Here is a 17073-nt window from a genome sequence, read left to right on the forward strand (position 1 = left end):
GATCATGCCTTCCACTTTCCCAATGATTAAAAAAACTTACATTTTCTACTTAATTGAGGTTTCTATCAATGCTTTGACATGTATTTACAAAGTTACACAATTTGGGATTTACTTGTAAGAGGATTTGAGGGATATTTCTAACCCCCACTAGACTCAATGAGTCAAGTGGGATATGAATTTAACAATTTCCCTAGTGTGTTGACTTTTCAGGTCAAAGGTTGACTTTTGTGGTCATAAAATTATGAAATTTTATGGGGAAGTCAAGAGAGGAGTCCTGAGGCTTGGGACAAAATTTCAAGTCAAAAGGAGCTATGAATAAAAATATGCATGCTAACCAGTGGAGTTGACTCAATGGATAGGCTTGGTGTAAAGGAGCTTGAAGAAAACCTTCTAGAACGTCCTTGGAGGCTTCCAGGATGATCAAGGCACATGAGGATGACTCCAGCTGGCAGATACTGTTTGGAGGAGAGCCCAGGGTTGAGATCCATCCCAGGATTCATGAGGTGGAACCCATCCATCCATCCATTCCAGCTGAAATCCAAGGGCTAGGGATGAGTTGGAACTAACTCTAACAAACTTGTTCCTTTCCCTTCCCATTGGTTAGAGTTAGTTGTAACTAACTATAGCCAGTTGGAATCTGGTTGGTTGGGGTCTGATCACCTGGATTTAGGCCTCAAGAACTCAATCCTGGACGTTCATCCATGATCCAACAACCAAGAATGGCTGGAACAAACACATGTACCCCTATAAAAGGGCCCCCCTCACCCTCCTTGAGGGTATCCAAGAATTGAGAATTGCATTGTTCACTTTCTCTCTGTCTGAGATTTTTCCTGGGTCCACCTTCATTCTGGAGGTGCAAGGAGTCTTCTGGGAGCATCTTGGATCTCAAAGCCAGTTGGTAGGGAGCTGGAGAAACAACCTTGGGCCTTTGGGGTGTGACAAAAAGGTTACGTGCCTCTTCTCATCCTATCTCCTCCTAGAATTTTCATAAGCTTCTTGGCTATTCTTATACAGATAGCCAATGTCTCAAGCCTTCCAACGCCTACTCACACATGTCAAACCGATATCCGGAACTCCAGATATTGCCGTTTTGGTCCACCGCACGTGAGAGGACCTCTGCCCGCGCGACCAGCGGCGGAGCGCTGAAGCATCAGTGCACAAGAGGCCCTTTCGCCCGCCCATTCATTGGCAGAAGCGCCCACGTTGTGCGCCCTCTACCTCTATCTTTACTCAACTGTCGGGAATCATTCCAAACTGATTTAACTCAGTTCGGTAACGATCCAGACCACTCTCTCTCATCCGGTTCAACGACTTTGAACCGGATAAGGAAATTACAACCCATTTAAATTCAGAATTTTTTATCTCTCTCTAGAGACGATACAAATTTCTGGAAAAAAATTCACAAATCACTCTCTACCTAGGCTTTGCAAAGAAAATTTCTTGTGCCTACTAAAAATCATTTTCATCTTTTTCATTGATCATAAACCAGCTCAAAAAACTAACATAATCTGAAATTTGAAACTCTAATTGAAATTCACCCTAACTAGTTACCTAGCTCCCTGAGGGATCGACCCTTACTAAATACTACTAGTAAGGAAATAAAATTGTTGATTGGTACATAACTATCCTTACAAACAACTTAATATCAACTTTTACCCCTTAGTTTGGACCAATCACCCATTTGAGATCATATTCTTTACCTGGGAAAGCGTGCCCTGCTTGCACTTTATTCCACCAAGAAGATGGACACTGCTTATCTTCAATGATCTTTGTGTAGTTAAAGAGCATGTAAACTTCAGCTAGGTAGTCAATGAATTCCTATACTTCCAGTTGACCATAAAAATGAGGAATATCAACCTTCATGTCAAATTGTTTGTCATTGTCAAAATCAAAATCATCATGGAAGTTCTTTCGCCTCAGATTTTATCCACAATATGTTGCATCAGAACCTCTTCTACTATTGTGTCTATTGAAAGGTTATTCTAAAACAGAGATATGTGACAATATTTGATTTGAAGCATCATTCACCATCTAGACCTTCTCTTGAAAATTTCCTTCGCATCATAAAGCTATTTTCTAGATAAAAGGCATACCTCAAGAGAAGCATTTTCATGAATCTGTACAGCATTAACGTTCAAAATTTATGCACACTTGATTTCGGAAGGAAAATCTGGCTTTGATACCACTTGCTGCCTTCACAAAGAAAAATCCAAAATTTTATTTTCACCCACAAGCTTTCCTCTTCATCAGAAATCCTGAATCCACAATATGAGCTTTTTTGACTCTTGAGTCCATAATGGAGTTGGGCTTGAGTCCACAGGCAATGGAGCGCTTACTAATAAGGCAAATACTTAGAGACTAGAAACATGGTTCTCAAAAAAAAAGAACACTTTAAATTTTGTCCTTCAAGGTTACACTGGAACCTTATATAGGCCATTAAATGCAGAGTGTTGTCTTCTATGACAATACCCTTGAAAATATAATTTAAACATATTTGAAAAATAAAGCTGACAAGAAAGAACATAATATTTGAAACTGGACAATCTTGGTTAAAGATATTTTGTATCTGTAGAAATTTTTATGAGATATTGTGGGCCTGTAGAATAGTTTGACAAGATAAAACTAAATAGTTATAGCTCTAAAAGAGGTGTAGCAGAGTTTTTTCAAATATTGTCACGCGTAGAATTTGCCGAATGGATTTTGTGAGCATCTAGCTGATTTTATGTATATTTGATCCTCCGTTTGCTGATGGGATGCATGAAATGGACTCCTTGCCTACGAGATGTGTCATAGAGGATCTTTTCCAAAATAAATGTATTCCATTTTACATCGACTTGAGATACTAAAGTAGTATTATTCTGGTGATTTATGCTTTATTTTTCAAACTTATTCTTAAAATAAAAAATAAATAAAATAGGACTCCCCTAGATCACTATGGATGCATCAATAGGCTTGGTCGGAACATTCTCTTCTATAATCAAATGTTGATTATATGGCTATTTTAACTTGTAAATACACAAAAAAATTGAAATTAAACAAATATTTTCATACATACTAAATAATAAAGGTAATTAAATCACAGGGATGCACATCATTCATTATTAAAAAAACAAGAGGTTTTGATATGCTTCACCTTCTTAGTGCTCATTCTTCAAGTACATTGATATCAATAAATTTCAGTTAATGAATGTAATAAAAGGAAGCAAAGGAGCTCTATTTCTCAAAGACATGTTTATTGATTTCATATTTATTCCTGTTAACGAGAGACTGCACGTGACACTCACGTGGGCCCATAATTTGAGGAAATGTGGCAGTTGCCATGCGGCCTCCTTCACTCTTGGGGCATTCTGATGACCCTTGCCCCTATCCTCATTCAGCTACAGGTCATCCATTAGCACCCATTGCCAATCGGCATCCTCAAACTGAATGTGGATGGTGCGACCAAAGGGAACTCAGGGCCAGCAGGGGGAGGTGGCATCCTCCGTGATCATGCGGGGAGTATTCTTTTCGCTTTTTCCTCTTTCTATGGCATACAAACTAACACAGTAGCCAAGGCTATGGCGATACGTGATGGTTTACTCCTCTGTGAGGAACGAAACCTTCACCACATCGCCGTAGAATCGGACTCAAAGGTGTTAGTCGACATGCTTCGTGCAGGTATATGCTCTCAGTGGCGACTACATTGCGTATGGCAGGACATCATGTGGTGTCACCCTCATACAACTAGTGTTTGCTACCAGCTGTGCGAAGGCAATCAGACAGAAGATGGCCTCGCCAACCACGCGGTACACACATGACACCTTTCCTCCATTTTTTTTTCTTGGCAGGCGCTCCCTCCGACTGCTAGGGGATTATCGCGTTGAATGCCTCAGCTTCCTGACTCTCCATACACGTTACACACTATCGAAGGAGGGCCCACGGGAGTAGTGGATTGCGTGGAGCACTCAAAGTGGGAGCGCCCACCCTCTCACCTAATCGGACGGCTTATGACATCTCAAGACGGTGGGGTGGACTGTGCACACTTCCACCATCGTATCTGCTCCGCGGGCTCCGCCCACTCTGCTCCCAACCTTCACTCGGATGGGCCCCGCGATTGGCGTAGAGCATGGAGCACAAATGGCGGACCCCTCTCGCCTGCATGATGTCCCCGCCACGCATTTCATCGATGCCATTTGTCGACGACGGGGAAAGTTCCACACACTCCCTCCATCATTGTCATGCAGGGGGCTCTGGTGAGACATCGGTACGCGAGAACTTCTTCGAACACCCGCCAGGTATCACTTATGTATCTTTTTCTTTCCTGCACATGGGCGTGGACAAGTGGGATCCGAGTGTAATTGGGATATTTATGCTTGTTCCACGCCTATAAACACTGATAAATACTCCACTTTATATATAAAATCCCCTAGGTGGCTTCCAGGGCACGGCTGGATCGATCTAAGGGCACAACCGCAGGGTTGGACGTACCCGGCACTATGTTTTTTGCCAATCAAAATAATGGACATGCTATGTTCAGAACATTTTTTGCCCTTGGGGCCAACCCTACCACTTGACAGATAATGCACCCGATCCCACAGCCAAATTATATATGAAATGGCAGTGTGAGGAGGATGTTTTATTTAGTTGGATCTTAGATTCAATGCTGCCAGAAATAAACCAAGCTTACATGGATTTCGACACTGTTAAAGCAGTTCGGGATACTGTAAAAAAGTGTTTCTCTAAATGTGAAGATGAATCCAAAATTGCTGATTTAGTGGACAAATTAATGCGTCTCCTTCAAGAACAGCGGACTGGATTGGAATATGCCAATGAACTTGAACCTTTAGGGAAGGAAATTGACTTCTACCAATCCTCTCCAAATAATTATGTGGACAGGGAATATGTATTACGTGTTCAAGTCTACCGCTATCTGAAGGGGTTACGACCTGAATTTGAGACAGTTCGTTCTCAACTTTTTAAGCGTGAACATATGTTGAATTTTGAGGACACTGTCATCAAGGTCTGAAATGAGGAAGGACGGCTGGGTATTACTTCTGAAGATGGAAAAACTATAGTTGAAAATGCAGCATGCCTTTTGAAGCCTAAAAGAGTAATATATGGATCAACTAAACAACCCCCACAAGGACAAAAAAAAACCTACCTGAGCAAATGTGATGAAGACCATCAGTTCTGTGTTTATTGCAAGAAACCACGACACACGGTTGAAACTTGTTGGAAATTGCATGGAAAACCCACTACAATTAGAGAAGGAAACAGTGTTACTCAAGTCTCTACTCCAGAGGCTAATGATGATCCACCACTAGAAGGACAATGGAAACTAAGTGATATGGCAAAGCTCAAAGAAGAAGTCAATCAACTACAAAATCTCATTAAGAATCTGTCTGAAATTATGGGATCCACGTCCGTGGCACATCCAGGTACATCACATTGTTTAAGCATTGATTCCATTTCCAAATATCAACACGATTCATGGATCTTAGATTCAGGCGCCACAGACCATTTAACACCAGACAAATCATGTTTTTTACAGTATGAAACTTGTCCCAGCAATAGGAAAGTTCAGATTGTTGATGGCACCTTACTTCCAGTTCTGGGTATTGATACCATTAAAAATGGTTGCATTGGGACATTAACGCACGTTCTTCATGTTCCAAAGCTAAGTGTCAGTCTGCTCTCATTACAACGATTGGCCCAGATTTCTGCCTATAAACTGATCTTTGATGGAGTTGATGCCTTTCTTAGTAACAAGGTGTCCGGACACAAGCAAGGGCTAGCTAGGATCCTTGATGATATCTACCACCTACGAGTCTTTCCCTTAGTTGATGATGTAAAACCTACGGTGGCCACTACAGCCTCGACAGGAGAAGCACGAGTCTGGCAACTTCATCAACAATTGGGCCATCCTTCTTTTCATATTTTAAAAAATATGTTTTCAGATTTATGTAATGGATTGGATTTGGACAAATTGATATGTCACGTGTGTGCCACTTGGCTAAACACAAGAGAGCTACTTATCCTCCCTCTACATTTAGGTCAACTTCAGTTTTTGAGATGATTCACTATGACATATGGGTTTGAGCCCCATTCTCTGACTTACATGGTTTTTGTTGATTCCTTGTTTTTGTGGATGAGGTGAGCCAATTCTGTTGGATCCATCTTATGAAAGCCAAATCAGATGTCTTCGCTATTCAGGTGGATTTGTGGCAATGATTAAACGTCAATTTGGGGCCCAGGTTAAACGTTTTCGAACTGACAATGGCAGGGAATTCATCAATTCATCCATGACTACCTTCTTTAGAGAGCAAGGTATTATCCATGAATCAGCATGTGCTTATACCTCCCAACAGAATGGGTTTGCTGAACAAAAATTGGGAGACATTTTAGAGAAAACTTGTGCCCTATTAATTCAGAGCAATGTCCCAAAATCCTTATAGGGAGAAGCAGCACTGTTGTCTGTTCATATAATAAATCGGCTTCCCAATAATCTCTATGTGACAAATCTCCCTTGGAGATCGCTGTGCAGGCCTATCCAACTACTAAACTCCAGAACCACCAGGAACTTCAAATATTTGGATTACATGCTATGTGCATCTACACCAAAAGCAGACCAACCAGTTTACTCAACGAGCGCTAACTTTATGTCTTTGTTGGATACTCCCATACACAAAAGGGATAAAAATGTTATTATCCTCCTACACACCAAATGTTTAATCTCCAAAGATGTTACTTTCAATGAAAGTATTTTTTTCTATCAGCACGGAGCTGATGACGTTATAGACTCCTTGTCCCCTATAGTGACTAAGGATGATCAGACAATATCTACGCTCCATGCACCTCCTCAAATATCTGGATCCCCTTTGGCCATACCTTTGGATCTGTCAAGTTCAGAACAGTCAAACAATTGTACTCCCCAGCCTACATCTACAAATTCAAAATCAGGATCAGCTAAGGTTTCAGCTGTCTCCATAGATGTTGTAATTCCATCCTCTAGTCAACGGTCCTGGCCAGAAATAGTTCATCACTTCACTCGGAGACATGTTAGAGGAAAACCGGTTGCCTCACAGTTTGATGACAATTGTTCTCTTATAGACCATACTCTGTGTTCAGATCCTCCGATAATGCCTGCAGATGATTCTCTTCCATGCCAGACCACTCCCTTTCCTTTATGCAATCTACTAACCTATGAAAATGTAACTCCTAAGCATAAAATGTTCCAAGTAAATCTTCAACAAATTACACTTCCAATGTCAACGCATGAAGCCCTCGTTCAACCCCAGTGGAAGCAGGCCATGGATGACGAAATGGCAGCTTTACATGCAAATCATACATGGGAAGAAACCATACTTCCCCATGGTAAGAAATCTTTTGGTTGCCGATGGGTTTATACCGTCAAGTATCATGTTGATGGCCAACTTGAACAGTATAAAGAGAAACTTGTTGCTCAGGGATATACCCAGAAATTTGGTGTTGATTATCTAGAAATATTGCTCGAGTAGTTAAGATGAACACTGTACATATTTTAATATCCCTAGCCACAAACAAAAATTGGAATTCATTTCAATATGATGTTAAAAATGCATTTTTACATGGGAATTTGAATGAAGAAGTATATATGAACCCACCTCCTGGTTATGATCTAAAACAGGGACGAGTCTGTCAGTTAAAAAGGGCACTTTATGGACTTAAACAGTCGCCTCTTGCTTGGTTTGGACGATTCACTCTGTTCATGAAGAGCCATATTTACCAACAGAGTAATGGTGACCATACTCTATTTTATCATCATACATCACGAGGAAGTGTGGTCATTCTTATTGCATATGTTGATGATATTATTATTACTGGGAGTAATTCTTCGGATGTTGCTACCTTAGGGAAACAACTCCAAGATCAATTTGAGATAAAGAACTTAGGCCTCCTTAAATATTTTTTGGGTATTGAGGTTGCTCACTCGCCAGGTGGAATCACACTCTCTCAGCAGAAGTATATATATGATCTCTTAAACAAGACTAATCATCTTCAGTGTCAACCTCTTGCCACTCCTTTGGATGTTAGCTTAAAAATTAAACAAGATGAAAATGAACCTACAACCGATCCATTCGCTTACCAAAGACTTAATTGGTAAACTTATATATCTCGCCCACAGCAGACCGGATATTTCTTATTCTGTGAATCTTCTTAGCCACTTTATGCATTGCCCTAAACTCTCTCACTTGCAGGCGGCTCACACCATTCTTCAGTATTTGAAGGGGACTATTGGACTTAGTCTTACCTTCCACCGAGATCAGTCAGCTTCTTTGGAGCTTTACACTGACTCTGATTATGCTGGCTTGCAGTTGGACCGCAGATCTACCACCGGCTATTGTTCCCTTCTTTGCGGGGATTTAGTCACCTGGCGCAGCAAGAAGCAAAAGGTGACCTCACTCTCCAACACTGAAGCAGAATTCAGGGCTCTTGTCAAAGGAATGTGCGAAGCACTCTGGATTCGCGGAATTCTCTCTGACTTGAAGCTTCTACCCAAAGGATCTATCACACTTCGTTGCAACAACAAGTTAGCCATCAGTCTTGCTCATGACCCTGTTCAGCATGATCGTACCAAGTGCATAGAGATCGACTGACATTTCATTGAGGAAAAATTGGACTCAAAAGTCATGGAGATTAGCTATGTCCCTACCAAGCTACAACTTGCTGACCTCCTGACTAAAGGACTACCACGGGATCTCCACGAGTCACTGGCATCCAAGATGGAATGAGAAATATCCATTCCTTCGCTTCAGGGAGGGCCTTAGCGAGGGACTGCGCGTGACACTCACATGGGCCAATAATTTGAGGAAATGTTTACTGATTTCATATATATTCCAAAAAGAGAATATATACTTCAGGAGTCGTCGAGTGAGTATTGAGATCTCTGATGGAAAGCTCTAAGGCTGTTAGGTCGTTACTTCGCATAAAAAACGCTTTTATATGGACAACATATCGTCTCAGAGAAGCTTTTCAGGTTTTGTCATTTTTTTTTTGTTGGGCGAGCTATGTTACATCCTGACATTATGAAATGGAACATTGCAATTTTTTCCACAACTCGGGTTTTTAGTTATTTTAAAACTAAAGCTTTGAAGGATTTGATACTAGAACTGTCAAGGTGGTTTAGAGCCAAAAGTGCGCACTGAAGTTTCACATACTTCTGTCACTTTTTACCCACATTAAATTTCATCTCCAAATTGCGATTAGATATTGAATCGCAAGGTTCGTTTGACAATTATAAGTCATAGCGTAACAATCGGATCCGATCAACCAATAGCAGCGAGACCAAATACTGTTAATACCATCGCTAGATAAATGATGAATTCAGCATCCGTCTGCACATGGTATTATTGTTGTCATCATCTAACAACACCATTCATCATTTGGAGTTCAGTATCTGTGAAAAAAATTCAAAAGTCTTTAACAACTTTTACAGCTATTCAGGCCAATTATCTGCTGAGTTATATTATCAACTCAGATCTTAAGCATTCAAATAGATGAATCCATAAAATGTCTCCCTAAAAATGTGCATACCAGAACTTACGATCTAAATTAAGTTTACGCTTAATTTTTTTAATCTAATTGAACAGACTTCCAAGCATAATGAAAAGATGAGTGATTGTAGAAGCTATAAACTGATTGGCCAGTTTTCTAATTTTGCAGCTTGAAACATCAATAACACTTGCATTTGGCACTCTCATACTCAGTAAATCTCCGGCTTCTTCCAGGCCAAAACATGAAATAAAACCTACATGCCGGCTAACTAGCAGGCAGAACTTATAGTATCACACGAGAACCTAGAAATGAAAAAAAAATCAGGAGAGAAAAGGTCATGCTCACTCACTAGCAGACAGCGAGCGTTCCCGAACCGGAGACCTCGCCGAGTTCCTGTCGTCATTACGCTCTCGGGTTGGCGGGGGCGACCGGCTCCTGCTCACAGACCTTGACCTTGACCTCGAATGTACAGAAGGAGAACGAGAATACGACCTCTTCTTCACTGGCGACAACGATCTGCTCCTGCTTCATCAAAGATTACCACCTTCCAATTAGACAAAGTTGGGCGCGCATCTTGACAAAGTTGCCAACGACGGCCCACAACATTTACGCAACTGTCAACATAGTAACATGTTAAGAAAAAATCTACCAACGTCACATCACTTAGGCCGGTTGATGTTGATGATAATATTGACGTGGTTGACAACAATTTAATTAGTATTTTACTATGTTGACAGCTGACATTGGCAGATTATCACAACCCCGTGTGATACCCAGTCATCAGCAAACATCAATGGTAACCTCATCAATGTCATTGCACACCCCATTAAAATTTGTCAATGTTAACGAGGGTCAATGGCATTGATGAATACTAGACATGGTTGTTCTGTTTTGTTCGTTTGAAAACGAACAAAAAATTCGCACAAAAGAACCGCACAGGGCCTTGTTCTTTGATCTGTTCTTTTTTTGTGCAGAAACGGACAAAATTCACACATTAGAACAAAAATAGAACAAAATTCACACAAACCGAACAATAGAACTGCACACGGTCTGTGCAATGATCTGTTCTAATTTGATATGGTTCTGTTCGGAAAACCGAACAGAACGAACAATTCGCACAAATTCGCACAAAAGGGACAGAACAACCACATCTAATGAATACTGAACCCTAATTCAGATGGAAAGAAGAAAATTAAGTAAGGAATAGAGGAAGGGGACCTTAAGCGTTGCCTTCTGGGGGAGGCAGAATAGCTCCGACTCCGACTCCGGCTGTGAGATCTTCCCCCACGAGGTGAAGGCGAGATAGAACGTTGAGGCCTTCGCCGGCTGCATAAATTTCAGAAAAGAATTGAGGGGAGCTAAGAAGAAAACGAAAGGAGATGGTGGTTAGGACTAGATTGGTACCTCGATCTCTCTCTTTCCCTCATGTCAGATGGCTTCTTCCTGTTCTCCTGCGCAAAGACTACAGTCAGCTCCCTTCCCAGAAGGATCTGACCGTCCATCTGGTACTTGGCCTCATTTGCATCAGCTGAGTCCACGAACTGGACGAACCCGAAGCCCCGAGGATCCCTGTATTTGGAGATTTCCGTGTTTACAATTCTTTTGAAACGGAAAGTAAAATGTTTGGTAATCAGAATGCGCCCGTCACAGCTGCATTAGAGTATCATACGAGAATGACTCCAGGGCAGTGCTTTTTTTTGTTGTATAATTCAAGTAAAGCAAGCACTAGGCTGCTGACCTTGCACTCTTCAGAGATTAAGGTGACTTCAATTTCTTCAAGACCGGAATCTCTTATTTCCCAACTTCTTCACAAACTTATAACACCCCCTTCAAAAGAACCCTTAAACTTCTCGGGAGAGGTCTTCAATACTCTAATTTAGCTGTTCAATCTCAAGAGCCTTAAGAAATGATACAGTATATAACTTCAAAAGGGAAAATAACGAGCTTGCTGATAAATACGATAAAGGTTGTCCTAGATACAGAGTAACATGGGTAAAAATAAACCAAAAATATAAATTTTGGAGCAGTCACCGAGATAAATGTTTAAAAACTTGCCCCAAAAGTTATAATGCAAACATGATCCGCACCAAAATAAATGTCTGACAGCATAGAAAACATAATAAGCAGTATGCTATCGGATTTGAAAACGAATAAAACATTTCAAAGATCATGAGAAGACGGAGGGAAATAGTTCCACCAGATGCACTCACCCGGTATAATAGTCGCGTGGAAGGTAGATGTCTTTGATGGGGCCGAACTGAGAAAATGCCCTCCGTAGATCATCAGGCCTGCAAATCAATTAGTATATTAAGTTGAAGATACCTCACACCAATTACAAGTGAATGCCAATTAAAAAAACGTAAGAACAGAGAGGCTGAAATAACGCAGCACCAGCCAAAGCATTCGGTAGCACCAAAAACAAGAATAGGACACGAAAAATTAACCCATACGCCAAATCTTGAGAAACTGATTACTTGAAAAAATTATGATTGTAAAACATGGACTTCCTCCAAAACATCTACATAAAAACTATCCCAAAGTGTCTAATGTATAAGTATAGACTAGGGCAAGTTCGGTCATTCAAAGAATAGAGAGAACATCCTAGGAAGCAAATTAACAATCGGAAATTGGCAAAATTGAACCCAGAATACGAATGGTTCCATCAAATATTCCAACGAGGCCAAAACTGGTAACAGAAAAAGAGAAGCATTGGAAGCCCACCTGCAATCATGGCGTAGATTTCTAACCAAGAGACTTGTAGGGAGATCCCTCCCACGACCGCCATGGCGACCCCTGGGACTAGGGCTCCGACCTCTTCTACTGTAACCCCTCGGCGGGGAAGGACTGTAGCTGTAACTTCTTCCTCTCATCCTTCAACTCAATATTAATCCTGCGGTAGCAAGACATTTTTAAGAGAAAATTCTTGTAAGAATTGAGAGTAGTGCGCTCAAGGAGAAAATCATGACATCTAGAACAGAAAAACATCGGAGGGTCACCAAGTTGGGTGATCTTCTATATTATTCAAAAAAAAAAAAAGAACAGACAAACAGACACCGGGAAAGTGAGAAAAACCCATACACCCGATCCTTTCAATGCACGAAAATCTGGCGATAATAGGCTAGAATGCATAGATTCAATCCATTAGATAACAATGACTAGCCGCGGTTTAGAGATTAGCGAAACCAACACAGAACCACGATTCGGTAACTAAATTGATGACATAAAAGATCCGAAAATGAACGCAATAATAGATGGAGAAAAAAATTTTAAGGAAACGGTGATCAGTCCAAAAATATATGAAAAAATATGCTGGTGGATGCGAAGAATACGTAAAATTTGAAATCATCCATCCCGTACATAGGCGAAAAGAAGACGAACGATTGATCAGAAGAAACACATACAGGGAATGATGTCTGTTCGAAGCGAGATGGTAAACCCTAAACTGCGGAGCGGGAGAAAGAGGATTTCTAAATTTCTCTCGCCCCGGTGTCTTCCAGAAGTTTCCGGCCGCCACTAATTCATACTAACCGATCGCAGCCGTTCAATTTTATCTTTCTAGATCGACGGCACGGATGCGCCAACTGGTTAAACCGATAAACATTGTCTAATTTAAATCAGTTGTCCAGTCTTCGTTCTCTTCTCATTGAAATAATATAAAATTCCAAAATATACTTCGTATTTAAAGTAAGAAAATCATGGCTGATTAATATTATTAAGTTAAGTGAATTTAAAATACATTATATTCGTATCAATCCCTCAAAATGATAAATCCTAAAATGTAATGTACTGTCATGCTATATTATATCCTTGTCTTCTCTAAATCTATGAATGCATATCCATATTGGTATTATCATGTATGATAGTATAATTTGTCATAGCCCATCTCACTGTTATGGCCTCATTAATGAAATGATGAAAATTTAAGAGCTTTTACGACTAAATGAAGGCGCATATGGTAAGATAGTAAATGAGCTAATAATTCCACATGTTTAGATTGTTTATCAGGTATTTTGTGATAAATATGTCAAGTCATTAGCAGTATTTCTTAGGGATACTACTTTCTGCATAGTACAATGATTTCAAATAAGTTTATTTGACTCCATAAACGCCAAATAATTTCATTAGTAAGGAATAGCACCAATATTTATGTGTGTAGGATATAGGTAGTAAATTTATGATTCTCACTCTCAATGGGATTAACTCAGCGAATTCATAAGATGGACATGCCTCTTGGGGCAAGCTGGATGCTCTTGATTCTCCTTTTCCATGTTCCATGGAGAGAGAGAGATAGAGAGATATAGAGAGGCTTGGGGTTTTCCTTCATAGGCTTGTTTATCCTAAGTAATGTAGCTTTATCAAGGGATGGCAAAGATGATAACATCCCAGTAGAACATGAAATAGCATAATCCCTTGATTACTCGATATTTTGCTCTAATGCCATCACCATGCCAGATATGGAGAAGAGATTTGATCTAATCAGATATGGAGAAGAAATTTCCTAATCGAAACAAACATACTTTTTATTCACCAATATTATAGATGCTTGTATATAGGATAATCTTTTCTCGTCATCAGGTAATGGAACTTCCGCTATATTCTCAATGACTACACGAGGCATTCTTCAAGTTGATTTTATGTCACTGACCCATCTCATGTTTGTTGAAGAAGTCCTATGTTGATACACATCATGAATAGTCCGTGTGGGCCTTAATCGCTTTTAATTATTTAAAATAGGCTGTTTAACATTCTCTCACACACTCTTTGAATATCATATAATAATATACCTCAGTGGAACTATAAAATAATAAATATATTGATGAGTTCTATCACTACCCACGGTGAACCTTAAAGCAGCTCGTAAATGTATCTAATTCTAGTTTTACAGTAAGGACATCTACAAACCACAAACTCCATACATCATGTATGCTTACTTACCCCTTTACAATATAGGATGCCCTGTCTTCCTTGTTCTAAAAAGGCATAATTATTTAGATATATTGTGGAAAGAATAAGAAAGAAGCCAGTGGAATAGAAGTTCCAACTTGTGGCCTGTAGAGGGCCAAAAAATGCACATCGTTAATAGGTTAACGTGACAATATTTTTCATGTGCATTTGGATTAAAGTGATTTGATTTGCGTGTTATCAAGCCAAACTGATTAAATCTATTGTTAGCATAATGTCTTAAATTGTAAGATTTTTGGACTTTTAGAGTTTTTTTGACGTTATACTGTAGCATAAAATAAGTTTTTCAGTCACAATATGAAATTTTCTTGATTTTTAGACATTATAGTCATGAATATGTGATTTTTGAAGTTAGCAAACATATTGATTTGTATTGTATGGACTTACATTTCATTTTATATGAATTAATTAATAATTTTCAAGGTTAATCACCGTCCATGCCACATGTAATTTTCTGAATATTTGATAAATGATGAATCATGATTTTCCACAATGATTAGGAGACTAATCATTGTCAAAAAGTGACCATTATGGCATTGTAAGGGTGGATGCTATAATGATCAATGATTACTAACAGTTTTCCCAATAAAAAATATGTAATTTTATTTGTAATAAATGTGGACCAATGATGACGATTTAGTTAACTTCTTAGCCTTATTTTATTACTCTGACAACTCGACAATTGCAGTGTCAATCCCACGTGTCATGAGAGACATGGCACCAAGTGTACCCAAGACGTGCACGTTTACATGTCATGTTGATACTCATAACATGTATTTCCACTCAAAGAAAAGTGTGTTAATGTGGCACGCGTTGATGCACCAACACCTCACATACTTATTAAATGCCATCACCGTGCATTTTATGCCGAGCTAATGAAAAAACCCTAAAAATTTTGTGTTGTCGACAACAAGGATGAGGAGAGAGAAAACTTGGTTTGAATCAAACAGTTAGGAATCGCCCAATTTTGGGGCTCGATATCTGATGATAAAAAAAGGTGATAGAGCTGAAATTTTGAGGAAAGATTTGTATTTTTCTACTCTATCAATCTTTACAATTGTGTCTATGAAATTTGCCCCAGATATTTGTCGAACAATATTTGAACTCACTTCCTCCTATTGAGGCTGATTGGAGAGAGTGAGGCTTCTACATATTCATCAAGGCTTCTTGGTGTTTTTAGTGTTTGAAGAAGAGTGGGGAAGATGATTTTCATCAAGAATTTGTCTTGATCCCAATGGGACATAGGGATATAAGGTTAGTCTCTTGTCTGGATTCTTCAACACGTCACTACTTACATCTTTATCATTTCATCACTTCCATTCCAATCTATCATGACCCATCATCATCACACATCATGGACATCATCCCTATCATATATCTCACTTTATTCTCCATAAAAATCATAAAACCATAAGCCATTAATTTCCTCAATTTTCATTATTACTCATCATCTGCGTTTGTCATCACCCCTTACATCTTCTAATCTTATCCTCGTGGAATAATTGGTACCACCCCTCTTATTTCAGTGTCTTAATTTCATCAGTACCGTTTAACCTATACCTATTCATCCTCGTCATACCAATTCGTTATCTAGGGATAGTTAAATCCCTAATATCCACTCCCTTAGGAGACGACCCATACTCATCCATCATCTAAAAAAATTACATATCGGTTTTTAAAAATTTTATTGATGAAAGTCAAAATCAATTGATGTCTTGTTTTGAAGCCTAAATTTGAGTTTATCAAGGCCACATGCATGCGATAATTTTTTTTATTTTATTTAGTATTTTATCGCTCATATTGGTTGCCCACTTGGGCTACCCCATTATGCTACCCTTAATGGAATGTATCAGTGTGGACTTCCTTTGGAGCGACCAACTTGAGGTACCCAAATTCGATTATTAGCTGTCATGGTGTAAATATTTTTTATCAGTGGAGGAAAAGGGTCAACCAATCATGATCCACAAAGATGAGCTGCAACAGTGGCGAGTATGGCAAAAGAGGATGATTAATTTGACTTTAGGTTTCGTAGTACATGCAGAATATGGTGAATGGGAACACCAAATTAAGTGATCTAGTAGTCGCATACTTGGAAAGGACATTAGCTCTAAATGTCTATAGTAATATGCTCACGAGTGGGACATGGCACAATAAGTTCATCATATGACACTTGCCTGATAGACACCCCCTTATCTAGTCATGTACCCTTTAGACGTTGTTTGTTTTGGTTTGCAGCATGTGAACTACCAACACATAAAACCATGATACTCTTGAGGAACATGGTCTCCCATTGTAGCTTATATAAGGTGCCAATGTGACAATACTGATGGATATTGTGGTCTTCAAGCCAATCACAGTACCATGTTTATTTAAGTTCATTAAATAAAATATTTTTGTTTATTATTATTCTGTGTGATGTATATAATGAAGTCCATGAATATGTGTAATGACTTAGTGAATTATGATGTGATCATAATACAATTATCACTAGTCTTTAAGCATTCATTCTAAATATTCCTATTCAATGGATAGTCGAGACGGACATCAAATTATCCAGATAGAATAGCCCTAGATCATCATACGCATACGATAAGCATA

The 17073-nt window shown here is 39.3% G+C and overlaps 1 protein-coding gene across 2 annotated transcripts; it reads right to left on the reverse strand.

Moving 5' to 3' along the window:
* Positions 1 to 9718: 9718 nt before the first annotated feature.
* On the reverse strand, positions 9719 to 13021 carry LOC144701947 (serine/arginine-rich SC35-like splicing factor SCL33). Of its 2 annotated transcripts, none has more exons than XM_078573775.1 (6): positions 12915 to 13021; positions 12235 to 12403; positions 11724 to 11801; positions 10918 to 11082; positions 10732 to 10839; positions 9719 to 10035 (listed from the first exon to the last, which is right to left on the reverse strand). In XM_078573775.1, exons 2-6 carry the CDS (start codon positions 12381 to 12383, stop codon positions 9855 to 9857), a joined length of 681 nt encoding a protein of 226 aa, XP_078429901.1. In that variant the 5' UTR covers positions 12384 to 12403; positions 12915 to 13021; the 3' UTR covers positions 9719 to 9854. The 2 variants fall into 2 exon arrangements, with proteins under 2 accessions (XP_078429901.1, XP_078429902.1); XM_078573776.1 differs by having other exon boundaries at positions 12871 to 12996.
* Between the last annotated feature and the right edge of the window lie 4052 nt (positions 13022 to 17073).

Source organism: Wolffia australiana, chromosome 4 (genome assembly GCF_029677425.1).
Source record: "Wolffia australiana isolate 7733 chromosome 4, ASM2967742v1".
NCBI lineage: Eukaryota > Viridiplantae > Streptophyta > Magnoliopsida > Alismatales > Araceae > Wolffia > Wolffia australiana.